This window comes from Heterodontus francisci, chromosome 11, assembly GCF_036365525.1.
Source record: "Heterodontus francisci isolate sHetFra1 chromosome 11, sHetFra1.hap1, whole genome shotgun sequence".
In the NCBI taxonomy this organism is placed as follows: domain Eukaryota; kingdom Metazoa; phylum Chordata; class Chondrichthyes; order Heterodontiformes; family Heterodontidae; genus Heterodontus; species Heterodontus francisci.
This window is the reverse complement of record NC_090381.1, coordinates 33,391,130-33,411,150: the sequence shown is the minus strand read 5'-3', so window position 1 is coordinate 33,411,150 and position 20,021 is coordinate 33,391,130. Positions and strand designations below refer to the sequence as shown.

The 20,021-nt window shown below is 45.4% G+C and overlaps 2 protein-coding genes across 2 annotated transcripts in view; one reads left to right on the top strand and one right to left on the bottom strand.

The window, feature by feature from the left end:
- The window catches only part of espnlb (espin like b), a 116,721-nt gene that overhangs the window by 52,221 nt on the left and 44,479 nt on the right, over positions 1 to 20,021 (top strand). Inside the window, exon 5 of the mRNA XM_068041957.1 lies at positions 5,648 to 5,779. Within this exon, the coding sequence (XP_067898058.1) occupies positions 5,648 to 5,779 (132 nt within the window). The remainder of the gene's footprint in view (positions 1 to 5,647; positions 5,780 to 20,021) is intronic.
- On the bottom strand, positions 16,270 to 18,506 carry LOC137375190 (uncharacterized; the record flags this gene model as incomplete). Its single annotated transcript, XM_068041961.1, has 1 exon — positions 16,270 to 18,506. A coding segment is annotated over one exon (1,596 nt), but the record flags the coding sequence as incomplete, so codon positions are not given.

The window sequence follows — 20,021 nt, the reverse complement described above, 5'->3', positions numbered from 1 at the left end:
AACTCTCAGCCTCCTGGAGTTTCCACAAGGAACAGGAGGTGCAATCCATGGGTCCGAGATGCTCTGCCTCTATTTATTAATCTATTCAATGAAAAACAGAAATGAACTTAAGACTTAAATAAATAAAAATTCAACGGCTACTCACGAATCAGCTGCTTTCTTTGTGCTGGCATCATTTTATTTTATTGGGAGTTAGCTTAAATGTTTTTAATTAATTCTAATTAACTATTTACCTCAGATTTTGACTTATTCAAAAATTCAGAAACCTTTAGTGTTATTGTCCCTTGCCATTAAATTTTAATTTTATCCCCTTCATCTGATTAATTGAACACCGATGTTAATTATATGGTAAATTGTCAATGTAGCTTTTGATTTTTATACTAATTAATTGATCTAGACTTACTTTACAGTGGATTAATTTAAATTTAAATAAAAAGCTTATCAGTATACATACCCCATGTGACTTAATGTCCTGTGATGTCATTTCACGTTTTTTTCTTCTCCTGTTCAGACTCTCAGTCCGATCATAGGAACATATGAATTAGGAGCAGGAATAGGCCAGGAGTAGCGCTGCTCCTCTCCCAGGCCTCCACTTTATCACAACTCCTCTCCCAGGCCTCTCCTTCAGCATTGCTCCTCTCCCAGGCCTCTCCTTCAGCATTGCTCCTCTCCCAGACCTCCCCTTTAGTGCGTCTCCTCTCCCGGGCCTCTCATTTAGTGCTGCTCCTCTCCAAGGCCTCTCCTTTAGTGCTGCTCCTCTCCCAGGCCTCCCCTTTATCACAACTCCTCTCCCAGGCCTCTCCTTCAGCATTGCTCCTCTCTCAGGCCTCCCCTTTATCACAACTCCTCTCCCAGGCCTCTCCTTCAGCATTGCTCCTCTCCCAGGCCTTCCCTTTAGCACTGCTCCTCTCACAGGCCTCTCTTTTAACACTGCACCTCTCCCAGGCCTCTCATTTAGTTCTGCTCCTCTCCCAGGCCTCTCCTTTAGTTCTCCTCCTCTCCCAGGACTCTCCTTTAGCGCTGCTCCTCTCCCAGGCCTCTCCTTTAGCGCTGCCCCTCACCCAGGCCTCTCTTTTAGTGCTGCTGCTCTCCCAGACCTCTCCTTTAGCACTGCTCCTCTCCCAGGCCTCTCCTTTAGCGCTGCCCCTCTACTGAGCCTCCCCTTAGCACAGCTCCTCTCCCAGGCCTCTCATTTAGTTTTGCTCCTCTCCCAGGCCTCTCCTTTAGCGCTGCTCCTCTCCCGGACCTCTCGTTTAGCACTGCTCCTCTCCCAGGCCTCTCGTTTAGTTCTCCTCCTCTCCACGGCCTCTCCTTTAGCACTGCTCCTCTCCCATGCCTCCCATTTAGCACAGTTCCTCTCCCAGGCCTCCGTTAGCACTGCTTCTCTCCCAGGCCTCTCCTTTAGTTCTCCTCCTCGCACAGGCCTCTTCTTTAACAATGCTTCTCTCCAAGGCCTCTCCTTGAGTGCTGCCCCTCTCCCAGGCCTCTCCTTTAGCACTGCTCCTCTCCCAGTCCTCTCCTTTAGTTTTGCTCCTCTCCAAGGCCTCTCCTTGAGTGCTGCCCCTCTCCCAGGCCTCTCCTTTAGCACTGCTCCTCTCCCAGGCCTCTCCTTTAGTTTTTCTCCTCTCCAAAACCTCTCCTTGAGTGCTGCCCCTCTCCCAGGCCTCTCCTTTAGCACTGCTCCTCTCCCAGGCCTCTCCTTTAGCACTGCTCCTCTCCCAGACCTCTCCTTTAGTTTTGCTCCTCTCCCAGGCCTCTCGTTTAGTTCTCCTCCTCTCCACGGCCTCTCCTTTAGCACTGCTCCTCTCCCATGCCTCCCATTTAGCACAGTTCCTCTCCCAGGCCTCTGTTAGCACTGTTTCTCTCCCAGGCCTCTCCTTTAGTTCTCCTCCTCGCACAGGCCACTTCTTTAACAATGCTTCTCTCCAAGGCCTCTCCTTTAGTGCTGCCCCTCTCCCAGGCCTCTCCTTTAGCACTGCTCCTCTCCCAGGCCTCTCCTTTAGCACTGCTCCTCTCCCAGGCCTCTCTTTTAGTTCTGCTCCTCACCCAGGCCTCTCCTTTAGCACTGCTACTCTCCAAGGCCTCTCCTTTTGGGCTGTTCCTCTTCCAGGGCTCTCCTTTAGCACTGCTCCTCTCCCGGGCCTCTCCTTTAGCACTGCTCCTCTCCTAGGCCTCTCCTTTAGCGCTGCTCCTCTCCCAGGCCTCTCATTTAGTTCTGCTCCTCTCCAAGGCCTCTCCTTTAGTGCTGCTCCTCTCCCAGGCCTCTCATTTAGTTTTGCTCCTCTCCCAGGCCTCTCCTTTAGCGCTGCCCCTCTCCCAGGCCTCATTTAGTTTTGCTCCTCTCCCTGGCCTCTCTTTTAGCACAGTTCCTCTCCCAGGCCTCCTTTAGCACTGATCCTCTCCCAGGCCTCTCCTTTAGCACTGCTCCTCTCCCAGGCCTCTCCTTTAGCACTGCTCCTCTCCCAGGCCTCTCTTTTAGCACAGTTCCTCTCCCAGGCCTCCTTTAGCACTGCTCCTCTCCCAGGCCTCTCCTTTAGTTCTGCTCCTCTCCCAGGCCTCTCCTTTAGCACTGCTCCTCTCCCAGGCCTCTCTTTTAGCACAGTTCCTCTCCCAGGCCTCCTTTAGCACTGCTCCTCTCCCAGGCCTCTCCTTTAGTTCTGCTCCTCTCCCAGGCCTCTCCTTTAGCACTGCTCCTCTCCCTGGCCTCTCCTTTAGCACTGCTTCTCTCCCAGGCCTCTCCTTTAGTTCTCCTCCTCGCACAGGCCTCTTCTTTAACACTGATCCCCTCCCAGGCCTCTTTTAGCACTACTTCTCTCCAAGGCCTCTCCTATATTGCTGTCCCTCTCCCAGGCCTCTCTTTTAGCACTGCTCCTCTCCCAAGCCTCTCCTTTATTGCTGTCCCTCTCCCAGGCCTCTCCTTTAGCACTGCTCCTCTCCCAGGCCTCTCCTTTAGTGCTGCGCCTCTCCCAGGCCTCTTTTTTAGTGCTGCTCCTCTCCCAGGCCTCTCCTTTAGCACTGCTCCTCTCCCAAGCCTCTGATTTAGTGCTGCTCCTCTCCCAGGCCTTTCTTTTAGTTCTGCTCCTCTCCCAGGCCTTTCTTTTAGTTCTGCTACTCTCCTAGGCCTCTTTTTTCGGGCTGCTCCTCTCCTGAACCTCTAAAGTAGTAGTGTTAGCAGAAATAGAAGTCGCAGTAATGGGAATGAGGGGGGAAAGGCCCTATATCAAATAGACTGACTGTAGAATTTTGTAAATAATTTTCAGAGATTTTTCGTCCTTTTCTTTCAGACGTCTTTGAGGCAATTAAATTTGAGGGAACCCTGTCCTATCTGTGAGGAATCATAGTTTTTAAAAATAAAGGGGATAGATGGGATTTAGAGAGGTCCATCGCATTATTGATTGTGGATTACAAGATCATGGTGAGTTTTATGGCAAATTGTACAAAGGAGGTAATGCCACAGATAGTTTTACCCTCTCTGGCCTATGGAGTCGTAAACTGGGACTTTTTTTATTCATTCATGGGATGTGGGCATCACTGGCAAGGCTAGCATTTATTGCCCATTCCTACTTGCCCTTGAGAAGATGCTGGTGAGCCACCTTCTTGAATACAACTGAATGGCTGGCTGGGCCATTTCAAATGGCAGTGAAGAGTCAATCACATTGCTTTGGGTCTGGAGTCACATATAGGCCAGACAAAATGTTAGATTTCCTTCCCTAAAGGACTTTAGTGAACCAGATGGGTTTTTATGACAGTCTTGTTGTCAGCATCACTGACACTATTAGATCTCAGACCAGATATATTTAATTAATTGAATTTAAATTCCACAGCTGCTGTGGTGGGATTTGTACCCATTGGGCGGAATGTTGCCGGCCCCTGCGGGTCGCAGCGCGGCGGCTGGTAAAATTCTGCGGGGAGAGGCCCGCCATATATTGCCAGCAGCTGGGGGGACCTCGGTGCGCCCCCCCCACCGCCACCAGGTGGTGGGCCCTTCATCTCCATATTAAAAGGAACCCTAATGAGATGTAAATTAACTTACCTACAGGCGGCGGCTGTCCCACGCCGATTTTACGACGTCCATTTGGCCTTCGCATGCCTGCGGAACTCAGTACTCAGTTCCGAGGCGAGAACCTGGTGGGGAGGGGGGAAAGGAGTCAAACTTTCAGGGCGGGAGGGGTGGAGGAGCTGGGAAAACACTTTTGATTGGATGTGGGGACGGTGGGAAGGAGTTGGAGGGCAAAAAGTTGAAGGTTGATGGGGGGAAAGTTCAGGTATTTGAAAAAGCCAATTCGGGCAATGAAATGACTATTGGGGGTTGGGGAGGGACTGCCATCATAAAATTTTTTATTTAATAAAATTTAGCAATGGTACATTTTAAATATTAAAATTTTGCTGAAGGGCTTAAAGCCCTTTAAAAATGGCGCCTGCACAGTGGCGCCGGACGCCATTGCCGGGGATGTGGTGGCTGCCCCCCCCTATTTAAATGAGCCCCCATGCATAATATCGCAGGGGCTCAGGGGCGGCATATCTGTGCAAGATGCACGCCACCGTTAGAGTGCGCCACCGCAAACTGCAGCGCACTCGTAAAATTCAGTCCATTGTGTTCAAATCGTTAGCCCAGGCCTTCTGGGTTACTAGTCCGGTAACATAACCACTTTGCTATCATACCTGTGAACTCACAATCTCAGTGGCTTTAATCTAAGACGTAGTATCAGAGTTTGAAAGAACTGATGTTTGGGACTGTGTGAGAAACTCCTCCCACTATGATGATGTAAGAGGTCACATGAGAGAGAGAGCCTTGAAGGAGAAGTAGCATGGCATCAGTGGAGTTAGACATACTTATGTAAAGCTGTATATAGTTCCTTAGTAGGTAATAAACTATTTATTGTTAAAATTTACTGAAGACTCAGTAATCTCTCCTAGTTAGACTAACCAAACATACAACACAAAATGCGTTGGAGCTCATGGGAGAGAGTGAGAGGGAGGCTTATGTGCTCAAGATCGATCGGGAGAAAGCCTTTGACAGGGTCACTCATTAGTTTTTATTTATGGCTTTGGAAACATTTGGACGTGGGAAAAATTTTATTTGAGTGGAGAAGGCTCTTTTATTCAAACATTTTTAGATTTGGTAAATGCAATGTGTTTCTATCAAAGTGTTCTCCAATATAAAAATCAGTGAGACAGGGATATCCCTGTTCCCATTGCTGTAAACATTGGTAGCAGAACCATTAGGTTATATGATGCAAATGGAATAGTCAGGATTGTGGTTCCCAGTTCAGGGCTGATGTTGGTGATACGCCAATGAGCAAATGACTCAACCTTGAGAGATGGGGGAAAAGCTAAAGGAGTAGCAGAACCAGAGTGAACTATAGTAAATCCCAATGCCTGATTGTGGGAAGGGGTCGGGGGAGTAGTCGGAGGAAAGTCCCTTTAAGGTGGTGCTGGTTCTGTAAGTTCTGGGGGGTTCATGTGGGAGGCAAGAAGCACAGAGACGAAGTGGATTAATTAAAGCTGTCTGCTCTGTTAGGTGGACATTAGTCTTCCATCCAATGGGCCTACCAGTTGTGTCCAGAATAGAAACTGAACAATAATGTGAAGTTAATTGCTGTTGACCTTCCTCTATCCACCCTATCACACTCTCCTTAAATTTCAGTGTTGCCAGATACTTGTCATGAATCATGTGGACCCCACCATTCGAGATGATGATGGCTATACTGCTGCAGAGCTGGCAGACTACAATGGAAATGTGGAGTGTGCCAAGTACTTGAGGCATATTGAGAAAATGGTAAGGAACATTCGAACGTTTGATATAACATGCAGGTGTATCGACAGTATTTAAGCCTTGAAGGATCCATATCTGTCCTTTCTGGACTGAAGCTATTGGAGCTAATTGCTAAAGGCATTGCATATCTTAATGGCACAGGGCAGAAGGGCCCGCTTTCAATTCCTGGGATAAGGGTTCAAAAGTTGGCCACGGTACCCTTGAATTAAAACAACCAGGATTCTGCTGGATACAGAGAGAGCCTTTCAGAGTGCTGTGGGGACCATGCTGATGACCAGTGAGAATTTTGGATTGTACTGCAGTGTCTACTCATTTAATCACTGTCGGAGTGGATTTGTTTTGTGGTGCCACTATTGCTTCTTGGAATTGGATAAATGGAGCTTGTGCACTGATCCAAATGATGGGCAGTGTTAGCAATTATTTTTTTATTGAAAACCCAAGTGAAGATCCTAGGCTCATGGCACAGGGCACTGCCAATGTACAACAACAGCAACCTGCAATTATATTGCACCTTTAATGTATTAAAACATCCCAAATCACTTAACAGAAGCATTATAAAAAAAACCTTGACACAGCCATACGAATGGTACAATTTTAAAAGCGGTGCAGGAACAAGAAGACCTGGGGCATACGCACATAAATCTTTGCAGGTGGCAGGACAAGTTGAGAAGGCATACAGGATCTGTAGCTTTATAAATAGAAGCATAGAGTACAAAATCAAGGATGTTATGCTAAACCTTTATGGAATACTAGTTAGGCCTCAACTGGAGTATTGTAGACAATTCTGGGCACCACAATTTGAGAAAGATGTCAAGGCCTTAGAGTGAGCATTCTCTTTAGAGTAAGGTTAAGGGAGGTTTGATGGAGGTGGTCAAAATCATGAAGCATTTGATAGATTAAATAAGGAGAATCTGTTTCCTATGGGATAAAGGTCAGGAACCAGAGGACACAGATTTAAGGGAATTGGCAAAAGAACCAGAAGCAACCTGAGAGAGATTTTTATGCAGCAAATTGTTATAGTTCAGAGGTTCATAGGAAATAGGAGCAGGAGTAGGCCATTTGGCCTGTCGAGCTAGCTCCACCAGTCAAACAGATCATGGCTGATCATCTACCTCTACGCCATTTTTCCCCACTATTCCCATATCCCTTGATGTTGTTAGTATTCAGAAATCTATCAATTTCTGTCTTGAACATGTTCAATGATTGAGCTTCCACAGGCCTCTGGGGTAGAGAATTCCACAGATTCACGACCCTCTGAGAAAAGAAATTCCTCCTCATCTCAGTCTTAAATGACCTTCTTTTTCTGAGACTGTGTCCCCTTGTTCTAGACTCACCAGCCAGAGGAAACATTCTATCCACATCCACCCTGTCATGTCCTGTAAGAATTTTGTAAGTTTCAATGAGACCACAGACCCAGTTTCTGCAATCTATCCTCATAAGACAATCCTGTCATCCCAGGGATTAGTCTGGTGAACCTCCATTGCACTCCCTCTATGGCAAGTATATCCTTCCTTAGATAAGGAGTCCAAAACTGTACACAATACTCCAGGTGCGGTCTCACCAATGCTTTATACGATTGAAGCAATACAAAATTACTCCGGTACTCAAATCCCCTTGCAATGGAGGCCAACATACCATTTGCCTTCTAAAAAAAAAGCCTGCATACTAGCTTTTAGTGACTCATGAACAAGGACACCCAGGTCCCTTTGGATAGCAACACTTCATAACCTCTCACCATTTAAGAAATATTCTGCCTTTCTGTTTTTTCTACCAAAGTGGATAACTTCACATTTATTCACATTATATTCCATCTGCCATGTTCTTGCCTCCTCACTTAGCCTGTCCAAATCCCATTGAAGCATCCTTGCATCCTCCTCACAACTGTTATTCCTTCATATTTTTATATCATCCGCAAACTTGGAAATATTACAATTGGTCCCCATATCCAAGTTATTTACATCGATCTGGAATGCACTATCTGACGGGGTGGTGGAAGCTGTAATGAGTTCTTTTTATGTTGTCTGATGCAACATAAATGAGATGTGTAGAGTTCAGTTGATTGAAGATCTTAAACAGGTTTATTACAACTAAATATATACAGCACAAAACTAACTATTTACAGAACCTTACTCCAGTTGTTACATTTACAGAGTGCCTCAGGCTTGTAGTCACATAAACGCATCCTGGCACATAGCTCATTAGCATACTAAGATCTTAAAGGGACATCACTCTTAAAGGCAATCACACAACAGAAGCAAATTCAATGATAACTTTCAAAAGAAAATTGGATAAATACTTAAAGTGGAAACATTTACAATGCCCTGGTGAAAGATCAGGCGATGGGACTAATTGGATAGCTCTTTCAAAGAGCTAGCACAGGACTGATGGACTGAAACCTTCAGTGTTTTATCACTGTATAAATTAATGTTAGGACTGATGACCAAAAGCTTGGCCAAAGAGGTAGGCTTTAAGGAGTGTGTTAAAGGAGGAGAGAGAGTTAGAGAAGTACAGAGGGTTATAGAGGAAATGCTCAAACTTAACGCCCAATCAGCTGAAGGCATGGACTTCAATACTGGGATAAAGAGAGTGGGGGAGGCACAGAATGCTCAGAGGGTTGTAGGGCTGCAGGAAAAGAGTAGGAGAGAAGAGGTAAAGCAAGCAGTAGCAATCAAGGCGAAGACATGGAATATCACTTCAGGAATTAGCAGTATCTGTGAGCAGTAGTGGCAGGAGTAGGGGCAAGGGTGGCTAAACCAGGAGACTAGATCCTGAATAACTTTGCATGGCAGAAGCACAGTGTTTGGCCCAGGCTGACATGTGTATTGTTGCATGGTGCCTGAGTGCCAATTAAAGCAGGCTCTAATGAATTAATAATGGAAGGAGGTGGATGAGTTCTAACTGTGACAAGCCATGGAAGAGCAATTACATTTCATGCTCCTCTTACAACAGTCACAGATCAAGAGAATGTCGTATTCAGTCAGCATTGTTCAGGGTCTCCACTTCACAGATACCATTTGATCTGTGTTCTCCTTGTTAATATTTTATTAAACATCACCTTTGGTAAATATGTTTCTTGTTGACCTGTTAAATAGGAAGAACGTCATCATCATCAGTTTTGTTTATTGGCCAAGTTTGCATTGTCACAGGTCATGGCACCCGTGGCAGGGCAAAAGGGCCCAATTTTCCTCTGGGGTTGCGCTGGCTCTCTCACAACTGCAGTGGGATGGGGTGATAAATCATGTGGGATCCTGTTCCCCTGACTCCCTGCCACGTGCTGCCACTTCTAGGATTTGCTGTCACAAATGACATTGTGTGTTTTTTTTTGTTCTTTCATGGGATGTGAGCATCACTGGCATGACCAGCATTTGTTGCCCATCCCGAGTCGCCTTTGAGAAGGTGGTGGTGGTGAGCTACCTTCTTGAATTGCTGCAGCCCATCTGGTGTAGGTACACCTATAGTGCTGTTAGGAAGGGAGTTCAAGGATTTTGACCCAGCGACAGTGAAGGAACAGCGATATAGTTCCGAGTCAGCATGATGTGTGGCTTGGAGGAGAACTTGCAGGTGGTGGTGTTCCCATATGTCAGCTGTTCTTGTCCTTCTAGGTGATAGAGGTTGCGGGTTTGGAAGATGTTGTTGAAGGAGGCTTGGTGCGTTGCTGCAGTGCATCTTGCAGATGGTACACACTGCTGCCACTGTGCTCTGGTGGTGGAGGGAGTGAATGTTTAAGGGGTGCCGATCAAGCAGGCTGCTTTGTCCTGATGGTGTTGAGCTTCTTGACTGTTTTTGGAGCTGCACTCATCCAGGCAAGTGAAGAGTATTCCATGACTCTTGACTTGTGCCTTGTAGATGGGGAGTCAGAATGTGAATTATTCACTGCAGAATTCGCAGCTTCTGACCAGCTCTTGTAGCCACAGTATTTATGTGGCTTGTCCCGTTCAGTTTCTGGTCAATGGTAATCCCTAGGATGTTGATGGTTGTGGATTCAGCAATGGTAATGCTGTTGAATGTTAAGGGCAGATGGTTGGATTCTCTCTTGCAGGAGATGATCATTGCCTGACACTTGTGTGGCACAAATGTTACATACCGCTTATCAGTCCAAGCCTGAATGTTGTCCTGGTCTTTCTGCATGCAGACACGGATTGCTTCACACTAAAGGCCGGCTACCCGACCCGAACCCGACAACATGTGTCAGGTTCAGGTCGGGTCGGGTTGCACTTCCGGGCCTGGCATTCGGGCTCAGGTTGGCCCAGGTCGGACACGCTCTATCACAGGTAAGTGGCTCCACTGTTAATTTAATTTTTGGGCTAGAAAGGTGGTTTTGTTACAGTTATTTTAAGCTTGTGCAGATCAGTATCAAAGTGAAAAATGGAAGGTAAGTTAACTGATGGTCGGGTCGGGTCGGGTCGGGGGCGGGAAAAAATGGAAGGACTCGGGCTGGGTCAGGCTCACGTCGGATGTGGTTCTGTCAGGCTCGGGTCGGGTTTTTTTTTGCAGACCCGAGCAGGCCTTTACTTCACATTCCCGCTCTAACCTTATGATGAGGGGAAGGTCATTGATGAAGCAGCTGAAGATGGTTGGGCCAAGGACACCACCCTGAGGAACTCCTGCAGTGATGTCCTGGGGCTTAGATGATTGGACTCCAACAACCACAACCATCTTCCTTTGTGCTAGATATGACTCCAACCAGTGGAGAGTTTTCCCCTGATTCCCATTAACTTCAATTTTGCTCGGGCTCCTTGATGCCATACTCGGTTAAATGCTGCTTTGATGTTAAAGGGCAGTTCCTCTCATCTCACCTCTGGAGTTCAGCTCTTTTGTCCATGTTTGGACAAAGGCTGTAATGAGGTCTGGGGCTGAGTGGCCCTGGCGGAACCCAAACTGAGCATCGGTGCGCACGTTAAACATATCGGGCCAAATACAGGTGGTTATAGCATATATAGGAACAGGAGGCCATTTAACCCCTCGAGCCTGTTCCGCCATTCAGTTAGAGCATGTTGATCTGTATCTTAACTCCATCCACCTGCATTGAGTCCATATCCCATAATTTCCTTACTTCCATTCTGTCCCAGCATTTTTTGCAGATGCTTTTTTACATGTAAGGCCAATATTTATCCCTCAACCAACATCACTAAACAGAGTGTCTGGTTATTATCTCATTGCTGTTTGTGGGATCTTGCTTCGCAGAAGTTGGCAGTCACATTTCCTACCTTATATCAGTGACTATGCTTCATTGACTGTAAAGCACTTTGGAGGTCATGAAAGACACAATATAAATGCAAGTTCTTTTTTATGTAGAATTGAAAGTTCTTTGGCTTCCTAAGGAGTCTCTGATCTGACAGGTTTCCTCTTTATCTGCTTCATTTGGTCTCCCCTGCGGTCTGCTCATCACTGTGCCGGCAGCTGAGAAACAGCAGCTCCCCCAGGCCTCAGAACTCTCCATTAATGCTTTCAGAATTTATCACTGTCCCTGTGAACTGTGAAAATCACCCAACAGCACCATTCTAGATCCATTCTTTCCAAACTTGGGTTAACATTTGGAATTGTGTAACACAAGATTGAAGTCCAGTCTCTGTTGGAGCAGTGATATGAGAGGTTGGATTAAGAATATCGCACAATAATGTAACACATATTCAGCCATGTGAGATTCACTGTATTTTTTTCTAAGGTGGTATTTGCACCAGTAGACTAAATAAACCTGGTGACATGACTGCACAGAGCCAGGCTTTGATCATGGTTGTGTTTTTAATTGAATCTAGCAGCTTTTTGAAATAACCTGGAACTCCGTAGAATTTGATTGCTGGAACCAAGTCCTGTTTCTTGCCCATCCCTCAGAAATCCTGACCAGGTATGGGCTGGATTTTCCTCCACTATCTGGTGACACAAAAGTGGGCAAAGTTGGGTCGGTTGGTGCCACTACCTCACCTCCTGGCCTGAAGCCCTTTGACCTTCCCGCTGCTGGGGTCATTGCTGGCTGCTCCTTTTCAAACTGCTGCATGATACTAGCAAAGCTCACCCAATTCCTTCACAAAAACAGAAAGTACTGGACCTAATCCTAGGGAATGAAGCCAGACAAGTGGTAGAAGTGTCAGTGGGAGAGCATTTCGGGGATAGTGACCATAACTCTGTAAGATTTAAGGTTGTTATGGAAAAGGACAAAGAGGGACTGGAAATAAAAGTACTGAATTGGGGGAAGGCCGATTTCAGTATGATAAAACAGGATCTGGCCAAAGTGGACGGGAGCAGCTACTCGTAGGAAAGTCTTCATCAGGCCAGTGGGAGTCATTCAAAGAGAAAATAGTGAGAGTTCAGAGCCAACATGTACCCATTAAGGTGAAGGGTAGGACCAACAAGTTCAGGGAACCCTGGATATCGAGGGATATAGAGGATTGGATCAGGAAAAAAAAGGAGGCTTATAGCAGATTCAGAGCGCTGAAAACAGCAGAGGCCCTAGAGGAGCATAGAAATTGTAGGGGGGTACTTAAAAAAAGTAATTAGTAGAACGAAGAGGGGACATGAAAGAACACTGGTGGGCAAGATAAAGGAAAATCCTAAGATGTTTTATAAGTATATTAAGGGCAAGAGGATAACCAGGGAAAGAGTAGGGCCCATTAGGGACCAAAGTGTCAATTTGTGGGTGGAGCCGGAAGACATAGGTGAGGCTTTAAATGATTACTTTTCATCTGTGTTCACAATGGAGAAGGATGATGTAGAGAAGGTGTAGAGATCAGGGAGGGGGATTGTGATATACTTGAACAAATTAGCATTGAAAGGGAGGAAGTATTAGCTGTTTTAGCGGGCTAAAAAGTGGATAAATCCCTAGGCCCAGATGAGATGTATCCCAGGCTGTTATGTGAGGCAAGGGAGGAGATAGCAGGGGCTCTGGCACAAATTTTCAAATCTTCTCTGGCCACAGGAGAGGTACCAGAGGACTGGAAGACAGCAAATGGGGTACCATTATTCAAGAAGGGTAGCAGGGATAAACCAGGTAATTACAGGCCAGTGAGTCTAACATCAGTGGTAGGGAAACTATTGGAAAAAATTCTGAGGGACAGGATTAATCTCCACTTGGAGAGGCAGGGATTAATCAGGGATAGTCAGCATGGCTTTGTCAGGGGGAGATCTTGTCTAACAAACGATTGAATTTTTCGAGGAGGTGACTAGATGTGTAGATGAGGGTAGAGCAGTTGATGTAGTCTACATGGACTTCAGTAAGGCTTTTGATAAGGTCCTGCATGGGAGATTGGTTAATGAGGAAAGAGCCCATGGGATCCAGGGCAATGTGGCAAATTGGATCCAAAATTGGCTTAGTGGAAGGAGGCAGAGGGTGATGGTCGAGGGCTGTTTTTGCAAGTGGAAGCCTGTGACCAGTGGGGTACGGCAGGGATTGGTGCTGGAACCCTTGCTGTTTGTAGCGTACATTAATGATTAAGATGTGAATATAGGAGATATAATCAGTAAGTTCGCAGATGACATGAAAATTGGTGGTGTCGTAAATAATGAGGAGGAAAGCCTTAGATTACAGGACGATAAGATGGGCGGAGCAGTGGCAAATGGAATTTAATCCTGAGAAGTGTGAGGTGATGCATTTTGGGAGGAATAACAAGGCAAGGGAATATACAATAAATGGGAGGACCCTAGGAAGTACAGAGGGTCAGTGGGACCTTGGTGTACTTGTCCATAGATCACTGAAGGCAGCAGCACAGGAAATAAGGTGGTTAGGAAGGCATATGGGATACTTGCCTTTATTAACCCAGGCATAGAATATCAGAGCAGGGAGGTTATGATGGAGCTGTATAAAACGCTAGTTAGGCCACAGCTGGAGTACTGTGTACAGTTCTGGGCACCACACTGTAGGAAGGATGTGATTGCACTGGAGAGGGTGCAGAGGAGATTCACCAGGATGTTGCCTGGGCTGGAGAATTTCAGCTATGAAGAGAGACTAGATAGGCTAAGGTTGTTTTCCTTAGAGCAGAGAAGGCTGAGGGGGGACCTGATTGAGGTATACAAAATTATGAGTGGCATTGATAGGATAGATAGGAAGAAACTTTTTCCCTTAGCGGAGGGGTCAATAACCAGGGGGCATAGATTCAAGGTAAGGGGCAGGAGGTTTAGAAGGGATTTGAGGACAAATCTTTTCACCCAGAGGATGGTTGGAATCTGGAACACACTGCCTGAAGGGGTGGTAGAGACAGGAACCCTCACAACATTTAAGAAGTATTTAGATGAGCACTTGAAACGCCATAGCATACAAGGCTACGGGCCAAGTGCTGGAAAATGGGATTAGAATAGACAGGTGCTTGATGGACGGCACAGATACGCTGGGCCTAAGGGCCTGTTTCTGTGCTGTATAACGCTATGACTTTACAGCCAATTAAGTACTTTTGAACTGCAGCCACTGTTGTAATGTGGGAAACACGCAGCCAATTTTCACACAGCAAAGTCCCACAAACAGCAATGTGATAATCACCAGATAATTTGTTTTTCGGTGTTGTCTGAGGGAAAATTATTGGCCAGTATATCAAGGAGAACTCCCCTGCTCTCCCTCAAAATAGTACAATGGGATGTTTTACATCCACCTGAGAGGGCAGACGGGGCCTCAGTTTAATGACTCATCTGAAAGACAGCAACTTCAACAGTGCAGCACTCCACCAGAACTGCACTGGAATATCAGTCTCCATTTAGTATTCAATTCCCAGAGTGGAGCTTGAACCCATGGCCTTCTATCTCAAAGTCTTTGCAGCTCTTCTTCCCCTTGACTGTGGCTCCCTCCGCCTACCTGCAGCTGGTATTCGCCTGTAGTTTGGATGGAATTTCCCTCTGAGTAACTGACAGACTTCCACTTGCTGCTGGGAATCCTGTTGGGAGCCCTCCATGAATGTTTAATAACACTTAGCTCAGGAAACTGGGCTAGGATCTCAGCAGATTTGGGGGATGGGTGGAAGTCCCCTGAAAGAGCAGGAAGAGGCAAATCCAGCCCAATGTCTGCATCCTGGGTCAATTGAATCAAAATAAACTGGGTTGTCATTTTAGAATGACACGGTTTTAAACCCCAAATGTAACACGACAGAAAGAACCCAACACCAGAATATATTATAGATTTTTAAAAATCACTTAAAAGCAAATTGAATAAATATTTGAAAACAAAGGATGAAAAAACATATTGGGAAAAAGCAAGGAGTTGATATTAGAGAAGGTAGCTCTGATGTGAAGCTAATACTGGCACTGGCACAGGCGGCTGACTGTCCTCCGGTATTTTCTATGATTCTGTGATGCTCGCTGAGCATTTGAGACTGTGGAAGATCATCTGCAGATGTATAACTCGAGGGATTAAGCACAAGGCCCAGGAAGTGATGATTAGACACTGACTAAGCACTGGCCTGCCTTTGGGATGCTTCTTGAAGCAGTGCTATGGTTGATCCAGGGATAGACTGGGTATTAATCCCTGGCACCAAGATCAGTTCAGAGCAAATGCATTCACAACAAAATATAAAGAAAAGAAAAAGGAAGGAAGAAAGGGTTTGATTACAATCTCGCGATAGATGTGAATGAAGGAGCCTGGCTATTGTAAGAGTGTGCTGCAGTGTGAGCTATCGACTTACCCCTCAGGCATTCCATGTTCTGTGAGCTGTGCTTTCAATCGATGTGAGATCACCAGGCTTCAGTTTCAGGGCAGTTCAGTTCAATATATCTTTATTTTCCTTTATTGCTCCTGTCAAGGAGGGGATGGGTGGCGTGAAATTGTTTGAGTTGGTTCAATATAGACAACACCTGACACAAAGCATTAAGTCGACATTTAGTCAGTGGCTTTGTGTAAAAAGAACTAGATTAACACAGTACTAATGGCAAGAGACAATGCAAAAAAGATAATAGTTCAGAGAGTGTGAAGCGGTGCAGGTACACAAGCAGTCACTGAAGCCCTGATTTTTAGGCCCTGATGGGTCCCAGAGAGAAGGAAGGGGTTGGGGGGAGGGGTGCTAAAAATAGCCTGCCTGCCGCTTTCCTGGCTCCATCCTGTCGCAGGAAATTTTCACAGAGGCAGAATTAGGGGGAGCGGGGCTGCTGCATAGCCCATCAGGCTCCTAAAGGGCCACTTAAGGTCAATTAAAGGAGGCTGTCTGGGATTTTCCAGCCAGCCTCCAGGTTCTCGCAGGCTATGGGGTAACTGTGTTACGAACTCACATGACACCAGTCCGGTGTGTACTGAGTCTTTAATGAAACTGACTGTAATGGCTGCCTGCAGTCAGAGTGCCACATGGTAGAGGTCACATGACTATGGCAAGCCAGGAGGCACTTTGGTACAGTATTGCATTTCTATCCCAAACATCCCCCTTTTTATACAAAAAAATTTGCATGCATTATCATTTACACTGTGAGTTGCCCAAGTTACCCACCATGCACACAACTGTTCTCATGCATTAGTAGTTTGTCAATTTTGTCAGTCCCTGTGTGAGAAACGTAGCCCACTTGATAATAATTTACACCAAGTCAAACTCTGAAGAAGTAAGTTTATTTAACGGTCTTGCAAGATCGGGTGTCCTACAAGCAGGCACACCGATCAACATATTCAGTTCATGTTTATACAATACAAATCCATTTGTCCACGCCTTTATTTTACATTATTGGTTATAACATATTATGACACTAACCTATCCTATGGTTGCTACAGTCTCCTCCTCTGTTTACTTCTCCCCCTACTCTAACTTTCCAGCCCCTAACTCTTGTTTTTGTTTTACCTTATTTGGCTCTCCATTATGTGTTTTAACTTGCAGCTGTCAGCCTTTATCTTAGTGGGGCAGTTTCTTATTCACTACATCCGTTGTTCTAACTCTTGCTGTTTCTCTGTTATCTGCCTAAGCACAATTTTTAAGTGATGTACTGTCCCAAGGTCTCCACTTCCATACCCTTATCAATTCTCTTTGTCAGTGATGTACTGTCTTAAGGTCTCCACATACCCTTATCAATTCTCTTTGTCAGTGATGTACTGTCTTAAGGTCTCCACTGACATACCCTTATTAGTTCTCTTTTTCAGTGATTTCATTATGTTGTGCACAAATGACTTCTTGGTAACTTTCCACAAGCTGTAGAAACAACATTTCAGTATTTCTTTTTCTCACAATTCCCCCTTTTCTTTTACTTAATCCTTGTTGTTTTCTACATACTGCGGAGGGTTCTCATATGTCCTCTCAAATCCTCTGAGCATTATTTCAGCCGCCTTTTCAATGTCTGTATCTCCGTTGATACTATCCACTTTGTCATTACCTAACAGGTATATACTTTCTTCCTGGCCTCTTTGTATTGACATCTGCTTCGTCAAAGCTGTCTCAATCAATCGCTGTGTCAGCCCTCTTACACAAGGAATAATACAACACCCGATGGCTATTAGTATTCCGACAACCATGATCAGGGAGGTAAAAACCGAGATTATCATGCCTTTCCATTTTCCAAACCAGGATTCAAGCCACCCTGTGAGGGAAGTGTCTGCTCCTGAATTTTCAGCCATCTCCTCTGCTAAAGTTGTTAACCCTTGCAGTGCTCGGGTGATTGAACCATCGGGTGCTGTGTTATTTGGGATAAATGTGCAACATTTCCCTCCTAACATTATACACACACCTCCTTTTTCTGCTAAGATCATTTCTAGAGCCAGTCGATTTTCCCAAGCCATTCTACTAGTGGCATCTAATTGTTCAGCTCTACCTTTTACCGCATCTCTAGTATAATTTATAAATCTTTGTTGGTTGTAATAAATATAATTTATCCAATCTACATTTTTGTTAATAGTGACCCACCAAAACAAAGACTCGAAACCGGCGGTTATTTGGTTTCGGGCCTTGAATTCATCAGGTACCCCTCTTGGGACCCCTATGAAATCCATGTATACCTGGTCGTCAAAAGAGTTCGCTATCACTTCCCTTTTACCCCTTTCCCTCGTTATTATCTTTTGTTTCTCAAATGCCAAGGTGAATGGTATTGCCAATTGAACAATTGCGCATGTCCCCTTCCACTGGGAGGGTAGGGTCTGTCTCAGGATTTTTCCTCCGCAATACCACCATAAATCCGCTCTGGGAACATTCAGTGATGAGTAGTTCCCTCCCCTGACTCTTCCAGTTACGTCCTCAGTCTCTATGCATGACTTCAACTCTCCCATATTGCTGGTTAGCTCCGCACCGTGTCGACGTACGCATGATGTGTGATTCACACCGGTGGCTAAAAATGAAGGGGGAGTCCTTGAATCTTCTTTCTCTAGGGGAGGGAACATTATTGACAAGGATATGCAAGTTTGAATACCCCAAGCCGTCTTATCCTGATATAGGGCTAACATGCCTTCCATGCCCTTTCGGTCACGCTCCCACCCCAGCGGGAAAGGTACTACTTGAGCTATCGGTCTACCAGATGCACAAGCATAGCAATTGTTTTTGTTCAAACTTTTTACAGTATATTTTATCCATTCTACCCAGGCATTTGTGTCCCCGTACCCGGTTTCTATCTCAATTGTCTTTCTCAGGTCCTTTACCTCTATTATTTTTACTATGTTAGGATCGTTATGAGAGGTCCCTTTTAGTTTGTTAGATGGTTTACCAATCTTATCTATTGTTACCTGAAAACAACATTTTAATTCACCTTTCTTTTTCCCTTCTCTAACTGTTACTCCAAACACCTTGTTGTCTAATTGGAAGTGGGTAATACAAAAACATCCAACCCATTTTATTTCCTGGCTACTTTTGAAAAGAAAGAGAGAAGGCACACAATATTACAGACAGTATTTCCGCGCTCGCGCCGTTATATTAAAACAAAAGTTCGTTACTCATAGTCTTTTTAGCTTTATTTTCAATGGTTCTTCTGTTAATTCGGTTGTCCAAGTTCCTTCCTCGGCCGGGGTTGTACCGGCCCCTTGATTCTTGTGTAGTGGGTCCAACCTCTTTCTGCCGTTCTTATGGCTGTTTCAGTGGTTAGGAGAGTCTGGTATGGTCTTTCCCAGTTCAGTTGTAGTTTAGTCTCTTTCCACGATTTCACCAGAACCCAATCTCCTGGTTGGATCTTGTGCACTGCAAATTCGAGAGGTGGGGTCTGTGCTAACAGACCTTGCTTCCTGAGGAATGACAATGAGGAAGACAACGCCAGTATATAGTTCTTTAGAAACGAATCTTTAGTTTCTAAGGTTGGCATCTCGCCCCTGGTTCCCATATAGGGTACTCCGAATAGCATTTCATAGGGGGACAGTCCCACATCTTTTCTAGGGGCTGTCCGAATTCTGAGTATCGCTATAGGTAAACATTTTGTCCAGGGTAACCTTGTTTCAAGTATCAGTTTGGACAGGTGTTTCTTTAAGGTCTGATTCATTCTTTCCACCCGCCCTGAAGAGGGAGGGTGCCAAGGGGTATGGAAGTCCCATTGGATTCCCAATCCCCTAACTATTTCTTGTAATAGCTTCGAGGTAAAATGACTTCCTTGGTCTGAAGTGCTGTGGCTGCCACAGCTTGCACACACTCTGGCCATCCCTTTTAGCTATTTCATTGTGGTTTCTGCCACTTAAAATCAAAGCTCAGCAAAGCTACTATTCTTAACTTGGCTATATTTCCCATTAAGCATAGTGCCATGCCTTTCTGCTCACTTCCACATTCCCCCCTTTTATCATTCTATGATAACCTTCTCTCTCTACTGATCAACTTATATATGATTATATATATATTCACTAGGATTATGTGGATCCATTTACTCAAATAACATTTAAACAGTATAATATAAAAGCAAATATAAAAAACTCAGCAACTGCTGAATCAGAAGGGTAGGCTGAGCCACCCTCTAACAAGGGGGTGTGTATTAGCCTGGTCGGTATGTTTTTCATTCTAACTTTGTCATGTCTGGGTGATAAGAAGAGTGCTGTTGAAGTATAATGTCTCTCTCTCTCTCTCTCTCTCTCGCTGTACCAGCTGCAAGGCCAAGTTGCCTCTGCAGCCCTGAAGTTATGAAGTCATTTCTGATAAGCTGTCCCTCCCTACAGCACTGAAGCTAGCTTGTTAGCAGTACATGACTGATTAATTGTTTCAGGGTAGGCTGAGCCACCCTCTAACAAGGGGGCGTGTATTAGCCTGGTCGGTATGTTTTTCATTCTAACTTTCCCCTAGGATTGTCATGTCTGGGTGATAAGAAGAGTGCTGTTGAAGTACAATGTCTCTCTCTCTCTCTCTCTCTCTCTCTCGCTGTATCAGCTGCAAGGCCAAGTTGCCTCTGCAGCCCTGAAGTTATG